The sequence below is a fragment of the Macrobrachium rosenbergii genome, chromosome 40, assembly GCF_040412425.1.
Source record: "Macrobrachium rosenbergii isolate ZJJX-2024 chromosome 40, ASM4041242v1, whole genome shotgun sequence".
Classification (NCBI taxonomy): Eukaryota; Metazoa; Arthropoda; class Malacostraca; order Decapoda; family Palaemonidae; genus Macrobrachium; species Macrobrachium rosenbergii.
In genome coordinates this window covers 28,780,166-28,808,080 of record NC_089780.1, presented here as the reverse complement: position 1 = coordinate 28,808,080, position 27,915 = coordinate 28,780,166, and the positions used below count along the sequence as shown (strand labels likewise).

At 39.3% G+C, this 27,915-nt stretch overlaps 2 protein-coding genes across 2 annotated transcripts in view; both read right to left on the bottom strand.

Annotated features, from left to right (window-relative positions):
• Window positions 1-16,639, bottom strand: part of LOC136826303 (nardilysin-like) — a 91,324-nt gene extending 74,685 nt beyond the window's left edge. Inside the window, exons 1-3 of the mRNA XM_067083531.1 lie at window positions 16,151-16,639; window positions 11,740-11,825; window positions 11,231-11,421 (exon numbers count right to left, since the gene is read on the bottom strand). Coding sequence (XP_066939632.1) covers window positions 11,231-11,421; window positions 11,740-11,825; window positions 16,151-16,476 — 603 coding nt within the window. The 5' untranslated portion in view covers window positions 16,477-16,639. The remainder of the gene's footprint in view (window positions 1-11,230; window positions 11,422-11,739; window positions 11,826-16,150) is intronic.
• Window positions 16,640-20,923: 4,284 nt separating this feature from the next.
• LOC136825972 (5-exo-hydroxycamphor dehydrogenase-like) overlaps window positions 20,924-27,915 on the bottom strand; it is a 24,708-nt gene continuing 17,716 nt past the window's right edge. The window contains exons 4-9 of the mRNA XM_067082833.1: window positions 27,875-27,915; window positions 26,317-26,455; window positions 23,882-23,943; window positions 22,289-22,415; window positions 21,860-21,978; window positions 20,924-21,090 (exon numbers count right to left, since the gene is read on the bottom strand). The exon at window positions 27,875-27,915 is cut by the window's right edge and continues 178 nt beyond it. Coding sequence (XP_066938934.1) covers window positions 21,031-21,090; window positions 21,860-21,978; window positions 22,289-22,415; window positions 23,882-23,943; window positions 26,317-26,455; window positions 27,875-27,915 — 548 coding nt within the window. The 3' untranslated portion in view covers window positions 20,924-21,030. The remainder of the gene's footprint in view (window positions 21,091-21,859; window positions 21,979-22,288; window positions 22,416-23,881; window positions 23,944-26,316; window positions 26,456-27,874) is intronic.

The window sequence follows — 27,915 nt, the reverse complement described above, 5'->3', positions numbered from 1 at the left end:
TTACAATTATCCATAAAAGACAAAACTGAGGTTAAACATGAATCGGAAGTGGAAAACTAACTTACCGACTCATCTAGAACCTGTTCATAGAGGGCGTAGCACACTCACAACCATCTGGGTGCCAGACAGTCAGGTCCCCACGTGGACTGCACAACCGGTGGGACCTGCACACTTCATGCCCGCTGGCCTGGTTCAGCGCAGCGGTGCACCCCTGCTCCTGACAACGCACCATCTGTAAGTTGACCGATAAATGAGTATGCTAATAGGACTGCCGGAGTAGTCTGCCGGAGCAGTGTCTTGGTATAATAGTTATCCAAGTAGGTCCCGCTGGAGTTAACCGGGAAATAAGGGGCTACTGGAACGTACATGATTAACTACCTAGAGGGACCACCGGAGTTAATCTGGAGCGACGGGGAAGGTCCCAAAAGGACAGTTAATTTACAAAACAATAATTAAATAATAAATATAAAATATATATATATATAAAAAACAATATCCAGACAGGTCCCGCCGGAGTAAACCGGGAGGTTAAGGGGCCTACTGGAACATGCAAGAAAACCTAAAGGGACCGCCGGAGTTAATCCGAGCGACGGAAATGTCCCAAAAGGGTAGTGTATAAATATAATATAATATATAATATATATATATATAAAATGAATAAACATATCTGCGACTAGGGAAAGGTCAACTATAAGGTGGATATTTCCGCTTGGAGCCGGGAGGAGTCCTGTACTTCAATACGGTGACGGCGGAGGAGGTGTAGTGAGCACCGTCCGACCAAACACCATACCCACCGGAGTGGAAGGCGACAAGGACATCCGACCACCTAGCAGAGAAAACACCAAGATAGTTAGCTGGCGGAGAGTAGATACTGGGACTATAGGTGTTCTAAGTGAAAAGAACGAATATAAATGTCATAGCGTGTGAACGACGGAAGACAGTCAGGTGGGAAACACCAACTGGCAACGTGAACACAATTCTCCCCACCCGAGATATTGTTCTAAGAACGGTTCTCGGTTGGGAAAAAACGCGTACTGACACTAGGAGGGGGGGGGTTGGTATAGGCCATGAGTGAAGGAACCAGGGTAGCGACCAGGGGGTGGGTAGGCACACCCCGGGCGCCATGAGATCCAACTTCTCCCTGCGATCGGACGAACATGTACGAACGATACTGAGAGAGAGGAAGACGGGGAACACTCAAGGCCAAAAGCAAAGAAAGGGATGGGAAACAGGGTGTGGTAGCACCCCCGGTCCCCGACTGTGGTCTCGAGGGGTGTGACCGGATAAGGTCAGGACCGTAACGAGAGAACAGACCAATCAATGCAGAGGAAGGGGATATAGGGCTATGGCGAAAGGAAAGGATAAAACTCTCGGGCCTTGGTAAGTTAACATATAATATGAAAGTGAACCAAGGGTGGGAGAGGGTGGGGGGGGTAGGAAGGAGGATGTGGTAGGAGAGGGTATAAACATGAAAATGGAGAATAACCCGAAGATGTGGCTCGGAAGAAGGTAGGCTACACGAGGAACCCTCGTTATTCCAGCTTAACCTTATTTAGGACCGTAGAGTCTAAACGGAAAGGCCGAAATAGGGAGAGGAGAAGCGCAAGCCCAACTCACTAACCAAACGTCACATAAAGGGGCTCCAACTATGGACCCTCCTACACACAAACCTTCTCTCCTAGCAAGGAAGAGATCGCCAAGCCACAACCTAGGCTAACCTAACACAGCCAGTGGCTGAGGAAGGAAGCCCAGGGGAAGTATCTACTCCACTAGCCTAAAGTTAACCTAACCTAGGCAAAATAATAATGATCTAACTAATCATAAGAACATATGTAGAAGGGAAGACCAAGCCCAACGCGATATGAGCGCGGAGGGAAAATGGCCGACCTCCCAGATAAAAATTACAGGATAATATCCGTAAATATCAAAGACATCCGTGCGCTAGGCTTAAAATAAGCTAGATAAGCATAAATGTACCATCTCAAACAAAGTATCCAAGCACTGGAGGAAGTGAAGGTCCAAATTATAACACGTATAATAAAGGATAAAAAGCGGATAGGCCCGAGGGGGAAAACTCGAAGCCTAAGCGGCAATAACTAAAACTTCCCCAGAGAAGGATAACAATAATATAAAACCCAATTGAATATATATATATATATAATAAGCAAAAGGGTACAACAAAAGAAAAAGGAAGGGGAAGAAGCCCCGACCTAATCCCACACCGACTGAAGGTCACATGGCGTCGGGAGAAGGGGATGAGACGGGCAATTAAATCCCCCTAATTATTAAATTAGAGGGAAATAAAGAGCCTCAACCGCCTAAAATAAAATACAGAGATGGTACTCAACTTAGGTGAAGAATCCAAGGGGGATGCCATTGCTAAACAATCAAAACAAGTGCACACAAGAACGACACAACAATAGCGGACGCGTGCTAAAAGTGGAATGTGGGTGACGCCGGTTTGTTTACAGTCCATGCGTGTGGTGCGGAGGTTTGTAACGGCACCTCACTGGGAGGGACTTTTGACATTGGGAATGTTTACAGGGCGGAGGCCTGTGATTGTGACAATCTCACCCTTTCTCATACACCCATACCATGGAGCTCGCACGAGGTAGTAACTCGGCTTAGCTTTTTAGCTTTTCTCTGGTATATTTAGCAATAGCTTTACCTAGAAATAAGTGCTGAAAGGTTATTTCACCGGCTGACACAGGTCGGAAAACCCAGAAATAAATAAATATATATATATATATATATATATATATATATATATATATATATATATATATATATATATATATATATATATATATATATATATATATATATATATATATATATATATATATATATATATATATATATATATATATATATATATATATATATATATATATATATATATATATATATATATATATATATATATATATATATATATATATATATTATATATATATATATATATATATATAATATATATATATATATATATATATATATATATATATATATATATATATATATATATATATATATATATATATATATATATATATATATATATATATATATATATATATATATATATATATATATATATATATATATATATATATATATATATATATATATATATATATATATATATATATATATATATATATATAATATATATATATATAATATATATATATATATATATATATATATATATATATATATATATATATATATATATATATATATATATATATATATATAATTTATGATAGTTAAGGTATAGTACATAGTTATAAAAAATATATTTACATACGGACAACCCTTGCATAACAGAACAGGAATGAATCTGTTATTCCTGTTCTATTATGCAGGGTTGTCCATATGTAAATATATTTTTTATAACCATGTACTGTACCTTAACTATCATAACCATTATTGTATATTGTATATGTATGAAGGGTATACAGTATATTATGCATCCTGAATTCTGATACCTGTACCTACTTTACAGTAAACAATATAATAGCGCTGGTTAATTATGCAAAGGAAATAGTTTTTTATAATATTAGTTCTGATAATTATTTTAGTATTTTATATATTATATATATCAATAAAAGTTTATATTTCTAATAATTTTATAGTACAGACGCTGTAAGCAGCTGAGGACTTCCTTAGTGTATTATACACTATGAGTATAAAAAGTGAACTCAATGAAGGATGGCACAAGTAATGTATACATAACATGAAATTCTTATACAGTATACTTATGTTGCCCATCACTGACTTCACTTTTTTACTTTTTATACTGTTGTAAATGATATTCTTATGATAAAATAAAGTTTTATATATACTTACCCAGTAATTACTTAGCTAAGAGTTTCCACTCAAATGGGAGCTTAAATTTTGAAATTCAGGGTGGCGATTCTTTTTGTATAGGTGACAAGACCCCGCCCACTTTTGGGGTAAGATAAGTTAAGTATACCTTAGTTTTACCAGACCACTGAGTTGATTAACAGCTCTCCTAGGGCTGGCCCGAAGGATTAGACTTTATTTTACATGGTAAGAACCAATAGGTTACTTAGCAATGGGACCTACAGCTTATTGTGGAATCCGAACCACATTATAGCGAGAAATGAATTTCTATCACCAGAAATAAATTCCTCTAACTCTTCATCAGCCGCCACAATTGAACTCGGCCCATCGAGTGACAGTCTGAAGCTCAAACGAGTAACAAAGGGCTCTTTGTAGAGAGAGGAACAACTAAGCCAATAGATCAATTTGTTTATGCAGAAAAGTCCATGCATGGGGAGGAGGGTGGGCTCCATCTGTAATCACTGGGTAAGTATATATAAAACTTTATTTTATCATAAAAATATCATTTTTATATAAGTAACTTACCCAGTAACTACTTAGCTGATTCCACACTAAAAGGAGGTGGGGAATCGTGGACAGTAAAATAACAATCTACATATGAAAAGTTGATGACCTAAACAAGGCTAACATTGAGACAATGTTTGTTGTTTCCTTACCAGGTGAGAGAGCTGTGCAGATAATTACTGCCTCTGGTTGGAGCTCATCTCAACCTGTAGAGATGTGACGGTATAGTCAGAGTTGTCTCTATGGAAGTGGGATATTCTGCAGCAAAGGACTGCTCCGAAGGTAGACAGAGCATACAGCAGGAACTCTGTGACGAAGGAGAATACCGAAGGTCAACAAAGCTCATATCATTGCCCCTGCCCAAGGCACAGTACCAAAAAACAACAAAAAACTAGTAATAGAATCACCTACACCATAAAAATTAACATGACCACTACCCAGCACTAAAAAACTGGTGGGCACTCCACTGTTGTACCCTCCAGGCTTCCCCAGAACTCAACACCATGAACAAGGCGAAGAGCTAAACACATAGGAAAGGGTACATCCTACACTCCCTCACCCATCACTACGCCAGCCACGGACACTGGTGCTAGAGTACTGCAGTTTTCATAAATAGTTTCCACGTCCCGCAGATAGTGCACTGCAAACACTGACTTGCTTCTCCAATACATTGCTTGAAGAATGGAGGATAAGGAAAGATTGTACTTGAACGCTACTGAAGTAGCAACTGTCCTAACCTCATGAGCTTTCACTTTCATGACTTTCAACTCATTTTCCTCCACTTGGGAGTGAGATTCATTAATAAGATTCCTCAAAAAGAAGGAAATGGCATTCTCAGATAAGGGTCTAGGGGGATTTTTGACTGAGCACCATAAATTAGAAAACTGGCCTCTAATTTTCTCAGTTCGGTGCAGGTAGTACCTGAGGGCTCTCACTGGGCAAAGCACTCTTTCTTCCTCTTCTGTGCCTAAAATATGAGAGAGACTCTTCATGGTGTAGGAACAAGGCCAAGAGTGTGAAGGGTTCTTGTTCTTCGCCAAAAAACTTAATAGGAAGGAGCAGACTGTGTCTCCTTTCGAAAAGCCAATCCTTCTGTCAATCGCTTGAATTTCACTTACTCTCTTCACAGTGGCCAGCGCTCTCTTCACAGTGGCCAGCGCTACTAGGAAAATAGTCTTCTTAGTTAAATCCCTCAGAGAGGAAGCGCACATGGGCTCAAAGCACTCACTTGATCACCACTTAAGACCACATCTAGATTCCAAGTGAAATTCTCCTCCTTTCTAGATCTGGTGGTGTTGAATGACTTAATCAGGTATGAAATATCATGATAAGCAGAAATGTCATGGCCTCTGTGATGGAAAACAGAGCTGAGCATTGCACTGTAGCCTTTTATGGTGAAGGAAGGCCTTCCTAGAGAATTCCTCAAGAAAAGAAGAAAATCTGCTATTTGAGGGATAGATGTCTGAGAAGATGAAACTCTGTTTCTTCTGCATAAGGTCCTAAAAAACTTCCACTTTGCCTGGTAGAGCTTGTTGGAAGAGGCATGTCTATATTTGGCAATGGCCTCCGCTGCCGATCGCAAAAACCTTTCACTGGACAAGTCTACTGACAGCTGAAAGCCTGTCAGGGCCAGAAATACAGTCCTTGATGGAAAATCCTGCAGTAGTTGTCTGAGAAGACTTGGAATAGCAGGGGCCCCTTGGAAAGTCTATGAGGAGATCCAGAAGGTCCGGGAACCATTCCTTCTGTGGCCAAAAGGGGGCCACCAGAGTCATCCTTACTTTGCTGTGAGAGCAGAACTTCTTGAGAACTTCCCTTATCATTCCAAAGGGTGGAAAAGCGTAAAGGTCCAGATTTGACCAATCTTGAATCATTGCATCTGTTGCCCATGCAAGAGGGTCTGGAACAGGGGAGCAGAACAGAGGTAGATGGTGATTTTGAGATGTTGCAAATAAGTCTAGAGTCAGTTGTCCCCATAATCTCCAAAGGCTGGAGCACACCCAATTGTCTAACATCCATTCTGTCGGAAGGATTTGATTCTGGCAGCTTAGTTCATCCATCAGGACATTGCATTGGCCTTGGATAAACCTTGTGACTAATTGGTTTGGTTCTGGTCTGCCCAGCACAACAGATCTCTTGCTATCTTGCATGGGAGAATGAGTGCATTCCCCCTTGATGTCTTATGTAGGCCAAGGCTGTGGTGTTGTCTGCATGCACTGTGGTCATCTTGTTGCAGACTTCTGTTGCAAAATAACTGAGACCCAGGTGAATCGCTTTTATTTCTCACAGGTTGATGTGAAATATTTTCTCCTTCATGGACCAAATTCCCAAGATTTCATAGTTCCCGAGGAGCGGTCCCCAAGCCAGATCTGATGCATTGGAGAAGTAGTCTAGGTTGGGGTTCATTGGGAGAGGAGATTTCCCCTCCATCAATATTTCTTCTGACTTCCACCAATGCAAGTCCTCCTTTATTTCTGCTGTGATAGAAAAGCAGTGAAGATCTTGATGTACATTCCAATCCCACCAGGCTCTAAGGTAAAACTGTAGTGGCCTCATGTGCAGTCTCCCCAGTCTTACAAACTGCTCCAATGAGGCTAGTGTGCCTAAAATACTCATCCACTAGTTGCTGTGCACGAATGAAGGGCAAGAAACAAGTCCACCTTCCTTAAACAGTCCTCCACTATCTTGCGGGACAGTGAAACCTGAAAACTCTGAGAGTCTATCAGAACCCCTAAATAGAGAATTCTCTGAGTGGGAATTAGTTGAGATTTCTGGAGATTCAATAAAAATACTAAATCTTGAGTCATGTGAATCATCTTCTGTAAGTCCTCCATGCATTGATCCTTCATAGGAGAGCAAAGTAGCCAGTCGTCTAAATAAAGTAGGATCTTTACCCCTGCTAGATGTAGCCAACCTGCTAGGGGAGCGATTACTCTCGTAAAAACTTGTGGGGCAGTCGAGAGGCTGAAACAAAGAGCTCTGAACTGATAAACTTGGTTCCTAACAACAAACCTGAGGTATTTCCTTGAATCCTCATGAATAGGGATATGAAAATTTGCGTCCTGCATGTCTAGGGAGATCATCCTATCCCCCTGACATATGGAAGCAAGAACCGATTGTGTTGTTTCCATTTTGAATTTTGTCTTCTCTATGAAGGAATTCAAAGCACTCATGTCTAGCACCAGTCTCCATCCCCCTGAAGAACTGGGCACTACAAAGAGTCGATTGTAAAACCACATCGACATGGACTTCCTGACTAATTCTATGGCCTTCTTGCTGATGAGAGAGGTAACCTGCTCTGAAAGGGCCAAATACCTCTCCGATCCTTTGGAGTAAACCGTCAATGCGATGGGAATGTTGGTCAAGGGAGGCCTCTCCTTGAGTACTTTGACTAATCACTGGTCCACCCCTCTTGAACTCTATCTCTCCCAGAAGATCAGGCGCCTCGCACCCACTGGGGCATGAAGGACTGAGGTGTCACTTGTGGGTTGAAGGTTTAGTTGATGACTTCTTGATGGCTCGGGGTGTGAACCTAACTGATCCTGTGGGCCTAGATTGAGATCTCTGGCTGCCCCCTCCCCCCCAAAAATGGCCTAGACAGCAGTGGAGAGGAAGTCCTGGTGGGCACTGTGGACCAATCCCTCTGTCGCTTTATCGACTGTGTCAGAAGATCCTGTGTGGACTTCTTATGAAGGCTAGAAACAATCTCACTAATGGTTGTCTAGGGGAAAAGATGATGTTTATCTCGTGAGGAAAATAAAAGCTCTGACTTCTGGGATGAAGTAACACCTTTAGACGTAAAGGAAACCCAAAGTTCCCTCTTCCTGAGCACCACCATTGCATATAGCAAAGCAATCTCCTGCGAACTGTCCCTGACTGTTTTGCCAGCGCAGGAGAGAAAACCCAGAAGTTCCAATGAGTAATCAGGTGGAAGCAATGGCTCTTGAACTTTCTTGGCGAAGCACCTAAACACCAGTCCCTAAAACTTAACACTTCAAAAGTCTTAAAAGGACTTTTCAGGAAGTGGTCCATCTCTTATGCCGAAAAGACCTTCACTGATTGTAGCGCGGATCTACGGCCTGCGTCAATGAGACCAGAGAAGTTCCCTTGGGAGGAGGCAGCCACTCCCAGGGAAGGAGCATCCCCAGTAGCATATGACAAGTAGCGAGACCTAGAAAGATGAGACGGAGGGGCACTAAAGCAAGCCTTCCTCTGTTCCCTCTTCTCAGAAAGCCAGTTCTCCACTTCACTAAGGGATTGTTGGAGGATGAGAGAACCAACTTGGGTAGTCCAGTAGTGTCCAAAGGCTGACTACTCACATGAAAGACAAAGCTGGGGACGAAGGAGTTGCAGGCGAGAAGAATTTGGAGAAATTCTAGAGTAAAAACTTCAGAAGTGACGCATAAGGAGTCGTTGGAGAATCTTGATCTAAATCCTCTTCTTCCAGATGAAACTGGAGACAAGGGAGCATCTGATGGAGTTGCCTTAGCGGTGGATGGTCCGTGAAGAAGTTGCAGAATGTTATCCAATTTGTGCTGAAGTGGAGCTAAAGCTGGATCCAAACTTGAAGTGGACTGACAATTCATTGCCGAACTAGACGAAGTTGGTGCTTGAAGCTTAGAAGCCAACGTCAAAACACTGGTTGATTCCCCGAAGCACTGGTGGCAGGCCGAAGAAACGATGCACCTCAACGAGTCAGAGCTCTAACGTGAGCAGCAGCGTCAAGAAAATCGGGTGCTACAGGGAGCTAGGGCGCTTCAGGCAGTTCGGGTGCTTCAAGCAGCTTGGGCACTTCAGGAAGCTTTACCGCTACAGGAAGCTTAGCCAATTCAGGGCGATTAATTGAAGGCAGGCGTTCAGGTAATATATGGCGCTCGGCAGCTACTGGGCGCTCGTTTGAATCCTGGCGCTTAGATGAAGAACTTTGTTGTACACTAGAAGCAGGGCGCTTGGAATCAGAAAGAAGACACTTCTTAGACAAAGTGGAGTGACTAAATGCTTGTTCCTGGCATTCAGGAGAGGAGAAACATTTAGGGCTATCCCACTTACTGCAAGAGGGTTGAGGACTAAGAGGAGGCTCCCTCAACCTTTTGCTGGGAAGTCAAGGAGCTGGATCCTTGGAAGAAGAACGCCTCTTCAAGGGACATGACTCATCGGGAAAGCGCCATTGGTACCCACTGTATGGCAAAGAATCTCCTGAACTAGACAAGAGCTGATGCACGTCCGAGATGCCTTTCCAGCAGCTGTCTCTTGATGCAACCTGGGATGCAACAGGCTGGTCTGAGGGGCGACTGCTCGTAGGCAGACCTCACTGACCTCCCTTGGGCTAACGGTATGCCTCCTCCCTGGTTCAGGGGAGTATGGCAGTGACCAATGCCTATGAGAATCAGTGACACAAACAGCCACCTCCTCCACTAACACTTCACTTTCATTTTTCTTATCAAACTTATCCATAAGGACACCCATCAATGCCCCTAATTGGGCCACTATACCTACTACCATATTAATTCTCTGTTCAAATTTATTTTCCATGCTGGGAAAGTGATCGGGCTTGGAAGTGTGAAAATCAGAAGAAGTAGGTGATCTAGGAGTATTTACTGATACAGGGGAAACAGGAATGATAGGAGGAGATACAGCAGGAATAACTACGTCGTTAAATTTAGGAGTCATCTGAATAGCTAATTTCTTGCCAGCTTTAGCAGCTGCCTTCCTCTTGCGATCTCTCTCTAATCTATTCAAATGAGAAGTCAAAGTCTTCCATTTACGTTCATCCCAATCCCTGCATTCGTCGCATGTCAAATCACTAGTACAAACTTGCCCTCTGCAATTTGTGCACAGGGTATGAGAGTCATAGGTAATTTTCGTTAACCGGGTACTGCAGCCTTTGCTGCAATATCGGAAACTGGAACAGCTAGTGTCTGATATATTAACTAGCTAAAAGTCATAATAAGTAAAAAAAATCCAATCAAGAAAAAACAATGCCGAAAGGCTACCATACAAAGAATACTTCGCTGGATGGGAAGAAAAAACAATAGTCTAAACCAAGCTGCTTTTTTAACACGATGTGTGAACGATACCAGCTGCAGAAGCAAATCGATCTATTGGCTTAGTTGTTCCTCTCTCTTACCCCGAAAGTGGGCGTGGTCTTGTCGCCTACACAAAACAAAAGAATCGCTACTGCAAATTTCAAAATTTAAGCTGCCGTTTAATCAAAGTAGAAACTCTTAGCCAAGTAATTACTGGGTAAGTTACTTATAAAAAATTTTGTTTTTTACTTCATACTTAACTTGTAAGTTAAGTGATGATGAACATCATTAAAACCTGCTTTAAATGATGGAGCCTGTGTTGTCTTTTTACTTATACTGCATTCTTTAGATTTATTTGTTACAGCATGTTATTCAATTACAACTTTCACAAATAAAATAAATATGTAATATGGTGCAATACACCTGCCAGTGTTTAACTATGCCAAAAATGTATTATTTCCAAAGATAATAAGCCCTTATCATCTGTTGCTCTCCAGATAAAAAAAAAATGCAAACTGACATTATCATTTGTTGCTATTCAGAATAAAAAAAATGCAAACTATCTGAACTCTGAGTAAAAATACTGATATGGAAATGTCATAAAAATTTGTGAGTACTTTGATAAAGAAATAAAATGTCCACTCAAATTATCTCTTGAATGAAAAATTTTCTAGGTGCAACTCAAGCAATAAGAAAAAGTAAATAACTGTCATAACACAAAGAAAAGCTAAGTACAACTACACTTTCTACCCTACCTAATTCATTCTGATTGTATTCATTGAGTTCCCTAATTTTTGAGGATTGAACAGTCTTACTATATTACTTACTAAATACTTGGTTGTGTTTCCAGCTTCTTTCGTAAATCCTCCCCGAGGCTCTTCTAGTTCTTCATCTACACCATCGTCTTCACTTTCATCATCCTCCTCATCATCTTCACCTTCATCCTCATCTTCCTCTTCCTCCTCCTCCCCCTCTTCTGCCTCATCTTCTTCATCCTCCTCCTCTTCTACAACACATCCTAAAAACAATACAAAGTACTAATAGTCGTGAAAGGTCAATTTAACAGCTGATTAGGAAAGGTACAATGGTATTTACTTTTCCCAGGACTGAACTAAAATGTTTGTTCTCACATAACTGAATACAATTAATTACAGAAATATAAATACAATTAGTTATAGAAATATATACAAAAATGTATTCCACAGTTCCATTCTAGCTAAACATTGCAGCAGAAATAAATACAGTGTTGTATAAACAAGATAATACAAGTACCAGAGGAATGCAGTCCAAAGTTAATTATGTGGCATGAACCTTTAATAACAATCCACTCCCTTACCTGATAAATTTTCTGGTGGGGGATCACCTGCCCTACTGCAATATGAAATGAGCAGCGCTGTTAGGCCATTTGCCAAACGGATAACTCTGAGGAAAGAAACATGGATTACTTTAAAGTAGAATACAGAACTATTTAAATTTGTGCAATTCATGTCTGAATAATAAAAAATTAATGAATACAAAATTCTATTAACTAGTGGCTATGAAGCATGCTGTATTTTCAGGAATAACACATCATACAACTGCTAGACATAAAAACACACTAAACTTGTGCCAACAGATCAATTGCAAAGACAGACCATTAGAAAAACACATGAAATACAGTATATAAAACTCATAAACCTTATGAAACTACTGAATGTTTGATGGTCATGGTGGAAATAACCACTACACAATACAGAATAGGTTAATTCAAACAATTCAGATCAAACCAGCACTAAGCTACAGTGGTCCAATAGCAGTTTTCTAAGTTCAAATCTGTCAATTTAATATATTGTAAATGTACAAATTACTGTATGCAGTACCAGGAAAAGTCAACAATAAAAACTTGAGACAGATCTTCTACAACTTCCAGCACATGCTGTATTAGCATCACCCTTCACTTCTGTAAATAGGGCAAGAGCTTTGCAAGATCCTGAAGTGTAGGCTGCAAGGGGATCAGTAACTGAGAGGAAAAGGTAACAGTCCTTGAAAAGAGTGGGGACAGCCTACCTCAGTGTCTCCTAGCCCTTAAGCAAGGAAGAAGAACCCTGGGCTACTAGTTAGTTTCAAAAAGGTCTTCTCAAAAACTGGATATCGAAAGCATGGCAACCACCAATGGCTTGACTGCAGGTCCTTTTAATGCCCTGGGAGCTTGAGGGAGACTGCACAATGAACCAAGACATCCTACTATGACAATGCCTCTCTCCACCAATGCCTCAACTGCTCTCTCCAGAAAGAGTAAAGGCACCCAAGACTGATCTGTTTCACAGAGTGAGACTAATCTCAGCTGAAACCAGATGTAAGCAGAAAGGCAATACTTTTCTTCCGAACACATACAACCTCTGGAACCTTGCCCTGTCATCCTCAGATGAGATAACTGTAACGATAAAGTCCAACAAGAGTGTTCAACCAAAGGATGAGCCACAATGCTGCCGAAAAAGAGACCAAGTTGCTGACTCTGCAGCCTAGAAGAAAGTACAGTACCTTCTTGGTGGAGTCTCTCTAGGGGCAGATTAGGCTATTTGTCAGTCTGCAGACTGTTACGTCAACCTGAAGGGGAGTAGTCTCTGCACTCTTTGGTGTGTTAAACACCCTCTAGTGTGTCAACAACAGGGGAGGTAGATATCTGATCAGATACACGACAGGGAACCTTCTGATCCAGAGATCAAACTGTTCACCTGGTCTAAAACACCATGAGCAGGCTGAGACCATGGCAATCAGATGATATTCTTGTCTCCAGAATGCTCCATTGACAAGATTGGGTTTGATGATGGCACTGCAGTTGTAGTTGTGCTCCTGAATGAGTCTGACTCACCCTGGAGGGGTTCTGAAGGGAAAGGACCCTGAGGTCTAACAGATCCCTCAAGACACAAGTTAGATCCTTTTCTGAAGCAAAGGCTGACATACCTGTTAGCTCTGGTAAACGCTTGGTAAGGTGGACATACACAATCGTACCTGATGGCACCTATCTTCAAAACTGAGCAAAGGTTCAACAGAACAATACATTCTAAACTGCGGTTAACCCTCCAGTGGAACTTGCCATGACCAGCAAAAGCCAAACTATTACAGTTTGTAGTTGGGCACTCATACAATTGTCATGTATGTGCTCATCAGGAGTTCTGGACAAACCATAAACATCCATGGACTTGTACAATCGCATGCATGTGGGTCACCAAGTAAGTGGCATCATACAGCTTGGTTTGTCACGTGAGCTCTTATCTGTCTTTACCAAATCCAAAGATCGTGCACATGCAGAGTGGGAAAGTAGTGCCAACCTTTCTATACATACTTCTGCTGAAGTACAGAGAAAGAATCTGGGGTAGTCCTTGAGTCTAGGAAGAAGCAGGGAAACACTGAGTTTCCAGCATGTTCAGAAAACCCAGTGTCAAACTTCCCTATGCCAGACATCCCACCCCTCTAGTGCATGAACACATCGCCAACCCTCAGAGAAGAGGTGCTTACTCACAGTGTACCTTCTTGTGAGAAGCATGTGAATTTCTCCACCTCATTCCAAATACAGTACAGGCTTACTCTCCTCAGCCCCAGCATAACAGGCTGAGGAAGGTATTGTTGACATTTTTTATTCACATTCATGAAGCAATTACAAACACATCACCATACATACAGAAAAGGATAGAAAAGCTTCAAATTGCAATTGGTAAGAGCACTGCAACACATCTCCACTCAACAACAACCAAGGAAAAATTTATGGCTTACAAAACTTGCCTGCCTGCCTCTAATTAACTACTTTGTTATCAAGTTCCAATGACCATTTTCAGGTGTGCTGAAAAATACTATAGGAAATGGTTTATATTTTTAGAGCAACAAAGAGACCTCTTGACTGCAGCCCAAAAAAATGATGGTTACCACCATGCACTCTGGCAGTGCCTTGCCAATAACTTGCTTGGCACCTATTAACCATAATGTTACTAAGACTTAACACCCATTTCCAGCTTGCCAAGATTTTATTTTACTCAATATTGGAGATTTTATTCTGTACTCTTAAGTCTCCTTAATATGCTTATTATTAAACTCATACTGAATTCTGCTGCTAACTTACTGTTACCAAGATATTTAGCAAAGAAACGTTATTACCTACTTTTCCTAAGTTCTTTGTTTATGTTATCACAGTCACTGAAGAGGAGCTTCCATCTGCACCTCGTTTGTTCCAGTGCACTGTGGGTAAGGATGGCTAGTATAGCCTATTTGGAATGTCTTTTATTTTCAGCTGGCAATGTGGGTACATGAACAATGCTGAAAGCTGGCTGATTCTTTTAATTTTCACCAGTTAGGTAGGAATTTTGGAATTCAGGCATTGCTTCAAAAATTCTGCTGAAGCACAATCATTGCCTCTTGTAATTTTTTTTTTTTTTCTGATATCCATTTCAATAACAAATGAACAGTTTAAAGATACTGGAGCCATTTATATCCTACAACTGAGGGGGACCACAGTGGGAAAATGGGATTTTTAGTTGGGGAAAATACAAGAGTGAAATACAAAAATGTATTCTACCATCACCATGATAAACTATTTCTGCAAGCTCTGATTCTGATTAAGGTACTTGATTCTAATTAGGGTAAGGTTTATTGACGGTTTTTAAAGTGACAGTTTATTGAAGATTTTTAAAGTGACAGTTTATTGAAGATTTTTAAAGTGATGGTTTGTTGAAGGTTTTTAAAGTGACATCATACACTAGGTAAATAAGGACCTGATAATAGAGGTTGTGTTAGTGGTGAGCCGGGTGAGGAACTGGTGGCCTAGGTTATGTGAGAAATGCCTAAGTTGCAACCCTAGCTTATTATTTAATTTACACTGTCCTAACTTAAGTTATGTTGGGGTTGTCCAACCACCTCTCGTTAGGTAAAGACCCAGTGCCATAAGTTATGTAGGGGTCAAAAACCTGAGAAATGTTCAAAGCACACACTATAACAGGAAAATCATATTTTCTACTCCAGAATACAATTAGGCTATGGTTTAAAGTAAGATTTACCAAGGGTATATCTATTGTAGTTCTACAGAAGAGCTCCACACATATATATCCTTCATTAGTCCTTTCAAGATTTTTCATCTGAACAACACAGAAATGGAAGCAGATGCAGAGTTGGGAGACTGGGGTAGGCATGAGAACAGGCCAACCATAACCTCTCCTAGAATGCCTGACCTAACCTGAATTTGGGCACCATGACCTGACCTGGCTGGGAAGGGAGGGTGGGTTTTGCCCCCCTTTAGACATCCCCAAAGTAACAATGAATATCAGAAACAGACTGGCAGGGCTAAATTTCCATTTGGACATGTGGTCTGACATAGGCTAAGACCAAACCAAAACAACCTAATCAGAACTTACCTTCCTAACCTGAATTGGGGTGACATCCCCTGACCTGACCAGGGGTTTTCACCCCACCCCTGGACCCACCTCAAAGTAACACCCAAGATCAAGCACATGGGATGGCCTTGGCTACCCTTTTGTGGTAGTAGGTTAAAATTACCAATGCCTACCCGTCTCCATACTCTGCATACTACCCTAGAAATGGGTGTATATAATGCTGTTCAAGTGTAATAACTTGCTTAATTTACCATCTTTTATCTTTTTACGTTCATCCCCGGGGGGCTGATACTAAACAAAGAGCCCCGAGGAGATTTTCTGTATAATTACAACGTCTGCTGCCCTTATCAACTACAACTGGAATTCACCTTTAGCTTTTAAACTAACCTGTACTCCTTTGGATCTATTGGTGACTTTAAAGGCGAATGGAGAACTTCGAAGTTTGTAGATGGTTCCGCCCCCATATGTTCATTTTGGACAGGACCGCTGTCAGCAATGGAAGCAGCAGAAGCAGCAGCACTAGCTTTCCCTCCCCCGGCTTCTAAACTTTTACACTTCATCCTAACGAAAGTATTTTCTCTGGGAAATGTCCTTCTGGGTCTCTTTGAAAAACGCCAATGTTCTCCTGTAAAGCTTCTCTTCATGGACATTAAATGACAGGTGACTTTAATTCCTGAGGTCACAAACCTATCACATCGAACGTATCCATTCATAAACTAGTGAACTTGCCCATTTTTACGTCGTATTTCGCAGTAGCTCACGAGGAATTGCGGCTAATGCATGAAAATTAATTACGCTGACAAGCGACCACGCAACAGAGAGACAGCCGTCGTGAACTGGGAAAATGCATCTGCCAAATAATAGTAGTAGTAGCACATGGATTTCATCTTTGAAACGGCTCTCTTGTTCATTTCACCTTTCCTCTGAAGTTACAGTTTATGTTGATATGCGTTAATTTTCTTTACAGCACTACATGATTTTGACAAATTTCTCTTTATTCTTAATTTCGCCTCTATGCAGACATATGAAAAGTAAGAATTGGCCATTAGGTCACTTTTTATTTTTGATAATGGCTGCTGCATAATCATATAGGCTACTCTTGAATTTGTGTAATCCCAGGGACTTTCTTGTTTTCATACTGGTCCAAGGTTATCTTATTTGGATACTATTCTTGTTGCTTTGTAGAGTATGCTCCAGATAAAGTACTTTGTTGTTTATATCCACCGAGTGGCTGGAGGAGGCTTCTATAACAGATCTTGAGGTATCACATGCTGTATACCTAAGCGATTTTAGTATTGCTTCATAATCTTGGCTATCTGTGTCAAGTAACCTGTCGGAGCAGGTGATTTCAGTTGGTATATGCGATTATACTCCTCTTAAACAATATCATTTATCATGACTGTGTAGGAAACAAAGAAGCTAAAGAAAGGAACAAAAAATTTTAAAACTAGACAGCAAAATCAAAGTACTTATGAGATTAGGATTTAATAGTCAAGTCGACATCTGGGAATCATAGGCTGCCAAGAAAAAAAACGAGATTTTGGCGCAGTGACATGAAAAATAGATATGAACTGACACTACTTAATAGTGTGAAATAAAAAATAAATATGAACCGACACTATACTCAGTAGCAAATTTAAGAGCTAAATATCAATATAGAAAAGGTGACAAGCTTCAAGAAAGGGAGGGTGGAAGAACTGAAATTTCTAAAGGCAGACTCGAATAAGTGAAGAATTTGTTAAAACAGTAGAAAACATAAGTGATGAAATAAGAGACATGGAAAGTTACCGCAATATCCCCTTCCCCGCAAAAAAAAAAAGAAAAGGAAGAGATAAAAAAAAAAAAACAGACCAAGAGGATGTTCTAGGTAAAAAGCTAAAATGGTAAAAAATAAAAACCTGTGAAAGAGGTCCGACCAACAAACATGTCAGTTAGTATTGTCATGCCACTGATAAAAGAGGAAACAGAGAATTTCAGTTTAAAAAAATGGGAAAAATATACAAGAAGGATTCCCATAAATAGGTAGACTAGACTTGAATATAAACTATTTTAAATGTCATATTTTATTGAAAGAGCTTGAAGAGGAAAGAAACGGTAAACATTGATAGCAACATATTTTAAAAAGGTATGCGGCCAAATTAAAAGAAAGGAAATATGAACAATGAAAGAATACAGGATTCACCTGGGGTCAACAGGTGCAGAAGCAAAAGTAGACAGCACTAAAAGACCAATTCAAGACCAGATTTGGAAAGTGACAAGAAGAGTAAGTAGAGACGATGAGTTGAATAAAACAGAGATACAGAGGGTCCTCAGTACTGCTCATGCTAAAGACAGAATGCTCCAAGAATTAGGAGAGAAAATATACGGATTTAGGAACGAACTAACTACAAAACATTGAAGTGAAATAGGAATACAAAAAAGGGAAGCTTATGGGGTGAGAAAGGAAAGTGTAAAGAAAAAGGCGAGGAAAACAGTTATTACCAGTCTGAAACGAAGAACTGGACAGCAAGAGTAGCCTGCAATTGCAACGCACAAGGCACGAGCGATTAACTTACAGTTAGTTGGCAGAAGAAGGCATCAAGAAGAAAACAGAATCTCAGCGTGAGGAAGGGGAAAATATCAGGCACTTATTACTTTCAGGAAAACGACAGGAGTGAGGAAAGGAGGAGCATAATAAATCTGCAACAACCGTAAGGAGGGAGAGAGAGAGAGAGAGAGAGAGAGAGAGAGAGAGAGAGAGAGAGAGAGAGAGAGAGAGAGAGAGAAGAACAGGAAGTTGAAAAAAAATGAGGAAAATGGAAAAGCGATAGGAATTACGGAAACAGTATTGCCACGTTAAGAGAGGATAAGTATGGAATATAAAGACAAAAATATGGGGAAATGACATGGATGACAGTACAAGGATGAGAGAGAGAAAGGCCATGAATAACCATCACTGGAATAGAGGAGAACAAGAAAAGTTGCTGTTATTATCAGGAAAGAAAATACTATCCTTACGATCAGTTGGGCTGTATGTATAAATGGTATGTAATTTCAGCTTACCTGAATTTAAAATCTTGTTTGATTTACCTTGTTAGTCTTTCACAAAACTCTGACTCAAAAAAACACGTATCGGATAACATTATTCCTAAATATGTGAAAGATTCGAGCTCTGACCCTTTCTCCATCTAATGTTATTTCATTTTTCTCATGCTCTGTCCGTGTTTCACCTTTTTCTTAGATTTATTCTAAGTCCCATGTCTCTAGATATAAGATATACTGTACTCTGTTAAACAAACTTTGTAGATATTAAGGTGTTCTGCTGATTAAAACAGGATTACCTACACAATCTACGTCTGTCACGTTTCTATCGTTACTCCAGTCTAAACCTTCCACCTTCGACCACTAATTCCATTACAAAATCTATGCGCAGGTTAAACAGCGAATTCACTTGACAAGACCCTATCAGCATTAATTCTGCGTGTGCTTTGTTCATGTAATTTTACATATTTTACAGGAATGCCACAATGATGCAAGACCTCCCATAATACTGGTCTGTGGATGTTGTCAAATGCCTTCTCGTAATCGACAAGAGCCATCAGAAGAATGTTTAAATTCCATGCACTACTACACAAAATCATAACACAAATATCTGTTCTATGCAACTCCTGCCTTTACTAAAAAAAATCTTGTTTATCTATAAGTTTTCTTTATTAATACCGTTCTCCAGCTTATCGTGAATAAGCACGCTGAATATTTTTACTGCAACTGATGTTAGGGCAATTCCTCTGTAGTTTAACGCATTCAGCCAGGTCACCTTTTTTTGATACCTTAGCTATGACTTTCATTTCTCAATCACCAGGCTTTGCTTCCTCTTCCATGTCCGTCAAAAGTCTTTGTGAGCATAGGAGTTATCATTTCAATTACAGCTAAAGTCATCTCTATAGTGATTCCATCAAGACCTGGTGTTTTCCATCTGATTTTATTTGTAACTAATTTCACTTCAAAAACTGTAAATTCATAAGAACATTCAGGTTTTTGCCAGCTTCTGGTATATATATCAATAATATTAGCCCTTCCACATCTCTTGTTCATGACCCATAAAAATAAACAATCCAGTGCTGTCTTACTTCTTCATCTGACATTATTACTGTCTCATCCCTCCTTTTGAAAAGTATTTTCCTCCTTTTTTGTTTCTGCTCACTCGTGGATATTTCATTAACCAAATATTCTCGTTATATCTTCTTGATATCAATTTAATTTCACAATCTACACTTGAGTGCTCAGCATGTTCTATTTTGCATTCTTCATCCTTATTCTTTCCCTGAAATATCTCCTTGTACTTTGTGCTTTTGTCTATACTTTATTTTATTCAATAACCAGTAGGCCTACCTCCATTTTGTTACCCCATATCCTGGTGCATCTTATCCAGCAGACAGATGCTGAATTAGCCCATATTAATTATCTGTTCCTCTTATGGTACGGTTTCTTGAACTGCAAGTCTATTTTTACATTAGACTAAAAAAGCCTCTTTATGTCTATCTTCTACAAGCTTTGGCATATCAAAACTACAGTAGATGCTCTATCGACTTTTTTGCTGGTCGATTCTAATTTCAGCTTTAGAGCGGCAATGGTGAACTAGCGATCGCTGCTAACATCTGTACATCTAGGTCCTGACATTCATCAGTGTTCCCTCTCTCTCTCTCTCTCTCTCTCTCTCTCTCTCTCTCTCTCTCTCTCTCTCTCTCTCTCTCTCTCTCTCTCTGACTACTATCTGGAGACGTTCAAATGTATTTATGGGTGTACTTTTTTTATTTTAAAGAGTGCCTTCAATTTCCAAACCGCAGCACAAAATGCAGATAAATTGCACCCCATCCATTTCCTTACCCGTTATATCTTCCATACCGTCAGGTTCTCACATTTCAAGTTCCTATTTTCAATTTATCCTCAGTACTTCTAAACCAGGAGATTCTTAGTAATCCCATTTGCCCGTTACCGGAGGCCACTTCGAAATTGTGCCTATCCATGCATGCGCAGAATCATAGAGAAATGATCTTATAGTAATCAATTCCTTCTGAAGAATCGTCTTCTGATCTTTGCAAGTATATCAGCATTTTCTTATTAATAATGTAAGGGAATTTTTGAAGACTGACATGTGATGACATATAACAAAGCTGTGCCTTATGTCGTAACGTTTTATTATATGTGATATTATATATAATCTTCTGATTTAGTGATAATGACAATAACAATAATTCAAGATGATTCACTTCCCATCGGATTTATCACTACTGTGGATTTATTCCCACTCGGAAGAAGCGCCCAGACTTTGCTGCTTCCACGGCGTTCTGTAATAGAGTAAAAAATATAAATAATAAAGAAAAGAAAAAAAAAATTGTGTTCAACATCAATTGTGGTTTGCTCAAAATTTGCTAAAAGATTCGAACAGGCTGCAAGTCTCTTAAGATGTGAATATTTGGTAACTAAACCTAATCCAATTTTAGATACTCATAACAGGTAGCTGATTAGCTTTAAACGCTGCTGTTTTACTCATCTTAGACAAACTGAAATGGAAATGGCTGACTCTGGGATGTCACTGAGCATTTGCATCTGATAACAGACCTATTCTACGAGAGCACCAATAATTTGTTAAAAGACTTCCTGGAATGATGCTAAAGATGGACTGAGTACGTAAGTTTGGAATACTAGTGACCGTAACTCAGAGTCAAGGGATTGGTCAGACTCTCTTGGCTTTGTTTCTCTTACGGAAATGGGTACTGACCCCTTTCATAAAAACAGATGCAGAGATCTCAATATTCACAAAATTTGAACTTTTAATCTAATGTTAAGTACAGTTAAATTCAAATCTATAGGTAGGGTCAAAAGACATAGGCATTCAAGTGATCAGAAAGCCCAGTAAGATGTCAAAAAAATTACTGACTAGGATCTGAACAAATGAAGAGTTTGAGTAAAGCACAAACTGGTTACATGGTGCCCCGACCACAAGAGCAAATAACGCAAAAGAAAACTGATCATTCAGGACTAAAGAAATGTGCACGCAGCTTGTTTATTGCCTCAGCGTAACAATGAAAACAGCAAGTTCCCTCCAGAACTTACCCTGAACTGTGTCAGCGGGTAGACTGGTCCCATCAGCGAGAAAAATGGATACCTATCGTGATGCTGACTGAGGAACTTCACGGCCTCTTCCAAGTGCTTACCCGTGTAGTTGTGCACACCTGGGAGTAGTATCAGTATTTAACATTAATTACTTGCTTGATAAAGCGACTAGAAAGCACAGCCTCTTGAAAGTCTGCAACTAGAGAGACATTAAGAACCGAGGCATCAAGCCTGAGACCATCACTGCAAATTAAGGCAGCTGTAAGAAATGTGTTTTGTGTTTGTAAAACATTTCCTATCTAAAAAAGAAGTAGCACTTATATATAATGAAGAGTTTTTAACCTTCAGTGGAAAGAAAGGCCTTTTGTGAAACTTATCTCAACATCTAAGGAGAAAGACACAAATCCGCGAACGTTATGAGATACTCACCAATTAACGTGAGGCATTTCGTGATGACGGTTTGTGCCAAAATATTCATTCTGGAATCTCTGTGCACAAGACCGATGAGGACGTAAGTCCCGCCTACCCGCAATGCTCTCACACCTTGAGGCAAGCCCTGAAAAGATAAACAAAATTGTGAGACTCAAGTTACTTAACATGACAATTAAGTTACTTGATTCCGTATACTTCAAGGTGGTGCAAGCATTTTTGATACTGCTCTAGCATTCCTCAATATTGGTCAGTTTGTTTTCTATAGTACTATTTTCAAAGCTTAATGTTGCCGCTGTTGATACTGCAGATATCGCTAATGTTTACAGGTATTATGGGCACTGACTCTCTCCAAGATAATGCAGAGACGCAGGGCTTGGCCATTACTCCAAGGAGCGGAAGAATAATACACTGATACACTTAAGAAGGAGAGACAGAGATAAAATGTGAGTAAAAGGGAGTTTGGTTGTAGTTTTCTCTTCATGACCAGAATCGAGGGATTTCTGTACGAACCTGGAAATTGAAAGAAGAGTATTACCAGCACCCAAGCCATGAAAAAGCCAAACTACAAACTAGGGACCTGATGATTACAAAAGAAGGAACTAGTTCAGGACCTGATGATTACTTTCAGAGTAGCAAAAGGGTTTCTTTTAGTCAAACTGAACCACTAATGAGCTCTATGAGCCACTGCCAAAACAATTCATCAAATAAGAGGGAATTCAGTTATTTGTTATGATTACAAAACTATCATTTTAATGAACAATAGGCTCAACTTTCTTATATAGCTGTGACCCATTCAGAAGTGAATGATTACTCAAAATTCCATCCCAGTTCGCTTGAGATTTAATATATAATCATCAAAGAAAATGAAGCATGATCAAAAGCCCCAGCTGGTTATAACACAACGGCAATCAGTGAATACTAGATTCAAACAATTACCAAACTTGTGCATGACCTCATTGATAATTTGCTCACAGCCAGATTCAGCAGTGATTGTCAAAACCTCTTAGGCCATGGCAACTGGTAGAAGAAACAGATTTCAACCATTTCCTATCGTGAACATTGACATCGACAGCATATACAAAAGGGTCCTTTCCATAAGCCTCCAGAAGGAAGGTTAGTGGTCAAAGTTTTGAGAGTGAAGGTCAAAGGTGGCAAAAATCCTTCCGAAACACCTGTCACTTCTAAAATATTGTTAACTAAGAATGAAATCTCTGTCGTTGGTTTCAGCATTCTATAATACAGACAAGCAATAATAGCCATTAAAATATCCTTAAAGGCATACGTCTCTGCTTGAGCACGGGTTCTGATGTTGCCAAAGCTTAAATGACCTACCATACCACAAGATTTGTTTGTTATACATTAACCATTTCGTTTTACAACAGCTCTGAATGAACACAAGAAAGAAGAAAGAGAAAAAATACGACAACGGAAGCCTGGAGCCCGGAAGTCAACAAGCAAAAGTAGTAATTTCGTCAGATACCTAGATCAGCATTCAAGCGTCTCTAAGTTTTTAGAGTTACTCCTGTTGAAATGGACTGAGTTTATCCTAAATGTAATGCTATAAAAGCCAAGGAAATCGTCAGTACTCACGTCTTTGTTGCCACAGACTTCAAAAACGACGTCAACACTGTCAGGACGAATGACCTCTTCATCTGAAAGTCAAGAAAACAGCCATAGAATGTAAACATTTCTTCCTTCAAAACCAAATCATTGCTTCATTAGAAAAAAATTGACGTTGTCATATAAAAGTTTCGACAGATTATTTCGTGAAGGTAAATGAATGATTTTCATTTATTTGACATGATTGCTCGAGGATATGAATATACACAAATATGATTCCAACAAATACAGTGAATTCGAACTCAGAAAGACACTGATGAGAATATAGTGGAATTAGTTCTGTTATTGGGATAAATTTAGGCAAAGAAATTATAGGTGGAGATAAATGAATGATATAAATTTAACTAACATCAAAGGGTTATTTTATATAACTCCTTTAACTGACAGGGCATCTAGACATTATCAATATTTCATCATATAAGTCACAAGCCAAAAATTAAGAACAAGAGAGAATTTCTCCCGTGAATTCATTTCCTGCTTATTTTCCTTACTCATTTCTGTTCGAAGTTGAAGGTCAACGAATATTTTGAAATTTTACCCTTCTCCTTTCGCACCATAATATTTTGTTTATTCAGTCCATTTTATGTACAGTCTTTTTTCCTGTTCCTGCTATTCTCCCAAAAACTTCCTAAACGTATTATGATTATCATTTTTACTTAACAATCAAAAGATTAATTTTCCATTCAAGCAGCAAGTATGTTTACTTACTTCTGAGGTAATTCACGATTCGTTTGATGTGATAATATCCAGATATATTGATTCAAGCATATTTAACATGTCATTTCCTTACTGATGCATTGTAATTGAGTGCTTTCATTAACTAACTGCATGAAAGTTCACAAACTACAGTTCTTCTTCAAGCCCCACCATTAGAGAGAGAGAGAGAGAGAGAGAGAGAGAGAGAGAGAGAGAGAGAGAGAGAGAGAGAGAGCGTACATAATACAGCCCTCTTTAAGCCTTAAAGTACATAGATCACGTTTCAAATTAGGTCTTCCTCATTAACAAAAGGTTTGCAGTTCTTCACGCTGTTTAAATGAGCAGATAATTTTTCCCCTGAAAAACATGCCCAGAGGAAAATAGGCCTAGAAATATGTAGCTCACTGCAGGTGAGAATACTGCAGAGATATCAGTGGGTGAGAAAATATTGACTTTATGCAATAGGGATGTGAAAGTTTAAGGAAGGCTCAGAGGAGGTGAATGATTATCATTTTTCATAACAGTGACAGATGCAATATGATTTCCTAGGAATAGGAATTACTGAATATAATCGCTTTGCAAACACCTGAAATAAAATGATAAAGTAGAAATGATCATTGCGTGCCTATCCCATGAGCATTTGTGTATAAATGAAGAACAAAAGGATAAATAACGAAATTTTATTTCAAAATGACAAAATACATGAATAAGCCTTAAATAAAAGAGGAAAAAAATCATTATTCAAGATAATGATAAAGCGCGGAAAACTAACAAAGATAGCATCAAAGAAAGAATCAACAATTTTGCCCAAACAGATACAATTTTCTATTTTATTTCTCTCTTTTTTTTTTAAAGAAGAAGAATCACGATTCAGGAAAACAAGATGACTTACTTGGTTCCGTTGCGTAGGGCCAGGCTACGGAAGAATAGTCATTTACTACTCAAATATATCTACGTTTACAGAGACACTGACTTATCTTGAATGCAAAACCAAGTGTGTTTAAAGAACTATTTTGACCATTATGATAAAGAAACTAACCTACGTGTACATCTTAAAATGGAACAAAGTGACTTGTACAGTTTAGCTGCTTTGTTATTTAAAATAAAATCTTTTATACATAATGTACAATTAAGCTCTAGATTTGATAGCAATAGATATATGAAGCCATGAAACCTACTCGAAATTTCCTTTGCCTACATAACAAACTAATAGTCCCAGTTTGCATTAATTTTTCAGTCCCTCAACTCAGTGTGCTAATACGTACATACTTATATGGATATATCAGTTACATTTACTTGTACCAATATTTTTATCAGTAACAATGTCAGAGACTACTATCACATTCAGTCTCTACTTGTTAAATCAATAATGAAACAGTTAACAAAAAAATAAGTCACCTCGCTCATACACACCCACCCACACACACACACACTCATGCATGCACATACATTATGCATGTAAATTTGCTCTGTGATTTTGGAAATTCAATAAAGAGTATTGTGTTTCAAAGCCTGCGTCCCTTGCCATTTGAGGGCTTTCATACCACTCAGAACGACAGACATACTATTCCCAACACACTCTTGCTGTGTATGACCAATAAAGATCATTTTTGACACCTAACGAGAACGACATTTAAAACTCCCAAGGGCGTCACAACCACTGGTTACGATTCCCCCCCCCCATTTTGAGTGAGAATAATATACTTTACCTTGGTCAGGGTGGACGGGAATAGCTCCGAATTCTGCCGCCTTCGACAGTCTGGGAAGGTTCACGTCAATGCAGTAGATCTTGGAGAAGCCGGACTCCTTCAGCAATGCTATGCCGTAAAGGCCGAGCATTCCCGCGCCCTGCGGGAGTAGAGATGATGTCTGATAATATCATTACATCCTGAGTCATCGTCATCATTCATATCATCATCGACATCACCATTATCATTGCCTCCAAACCTACAGCGATCTTGTGATGATCATCATCATCGTTGTCACAAAATTTACAATTACTTGAACCTACGACGCCATTCACATTATTACCATTGTCGCCATCCTCATCATCCTCATCATTATAAAGACCTTAAACATCATAATCATCATCGTTTTTTACCCTATTAGCCATCCTCCCTATCTGCATCATCAGTTTAAATGCAATCATAATTAGCACCACCACTACCATAACCTTCATCACATATGTTACTGTTTTTCCATGTAACAAACTTGCCTTACGCACAAAAACGAACTGGATTAAATAATCTTATACAAGCTCTGTTTACTTACAAGAGCAAGGGATTACAATACATACCTGTCAAAAGGAGAGATGGGGCAAAAACATCAGAAGCAGCAAAATAGCGAGGGGAGATCATTTGATTGATACACCAGAATCTGAATATCTAAACATACTAACGAATGAATTCAAGGCTTCTGAAGTGAAAAAAAAAAAGTTTAGCAATAATTAACTCAGGAGATGGAAAGCACTGGGCTGTGATGGAATCACTGCAGAGAAGATTTTCGCTCTAACTGAAATGGCAAATCGTATACTACTAACTAGACTGTTTTACAGAGTACTGAATGGGGAAACAAAGCCTGATAACAGGTGGTATTCATAGCTAAAGTACCAATGAAAGGCAACCTGACAATGTGGTAACTAATGAGGTACCACACGTGCATCGCTTGAAATTAAAATATTCAGTTTTCTTATTCTCAACTGGGTGGGGAAAGAAATTAATAAAATGCTACGAGATGAACAAGCAGGTTTTACAAGACAGGAGTTGCACAGATCAAATATTTGTGTTCAAGCAACTAATGCTTCAGGTATCTAATTTAAACATCCCCTTCTGATGGTTCTTGCTGATTGCGAGAAGGAATTTGATATCGTCCACAGACCAATGTTATGGAAGGTTTTGCGTCAGTATAGTGCTTTTGTTGGAAATGTAAAGCTAACTGAAATTATCCAAGAACAAAGCAGATGCAAAGTTAACGTTAGTGGATTTGTGGAAGTGAAAACACTGGAAAGGACTGTAGCGGAATTACACGGGAGGCGATGATGACAATGGTGACGCCATGTATTGTGAACAGAATATAATGATAATAGTTGTAGTGATAACAACAATTTCAAACTATTGATCTATTAATTCTCTTTTAAACTATTGATTCTCTCTCTCTCTCTCTCTCTCTCTCTCTCTCTCTCTCTCTCTCTCTCTCTCTCTCTAGTGCGAATTCCTTTACTAGCATCCTGAAAATCTTCCCCAGTAACAGAATGTTTTTGTCACACACCTGAACTAGAGCGACCGATGCCCCTCGTTCACCAGGGCTAG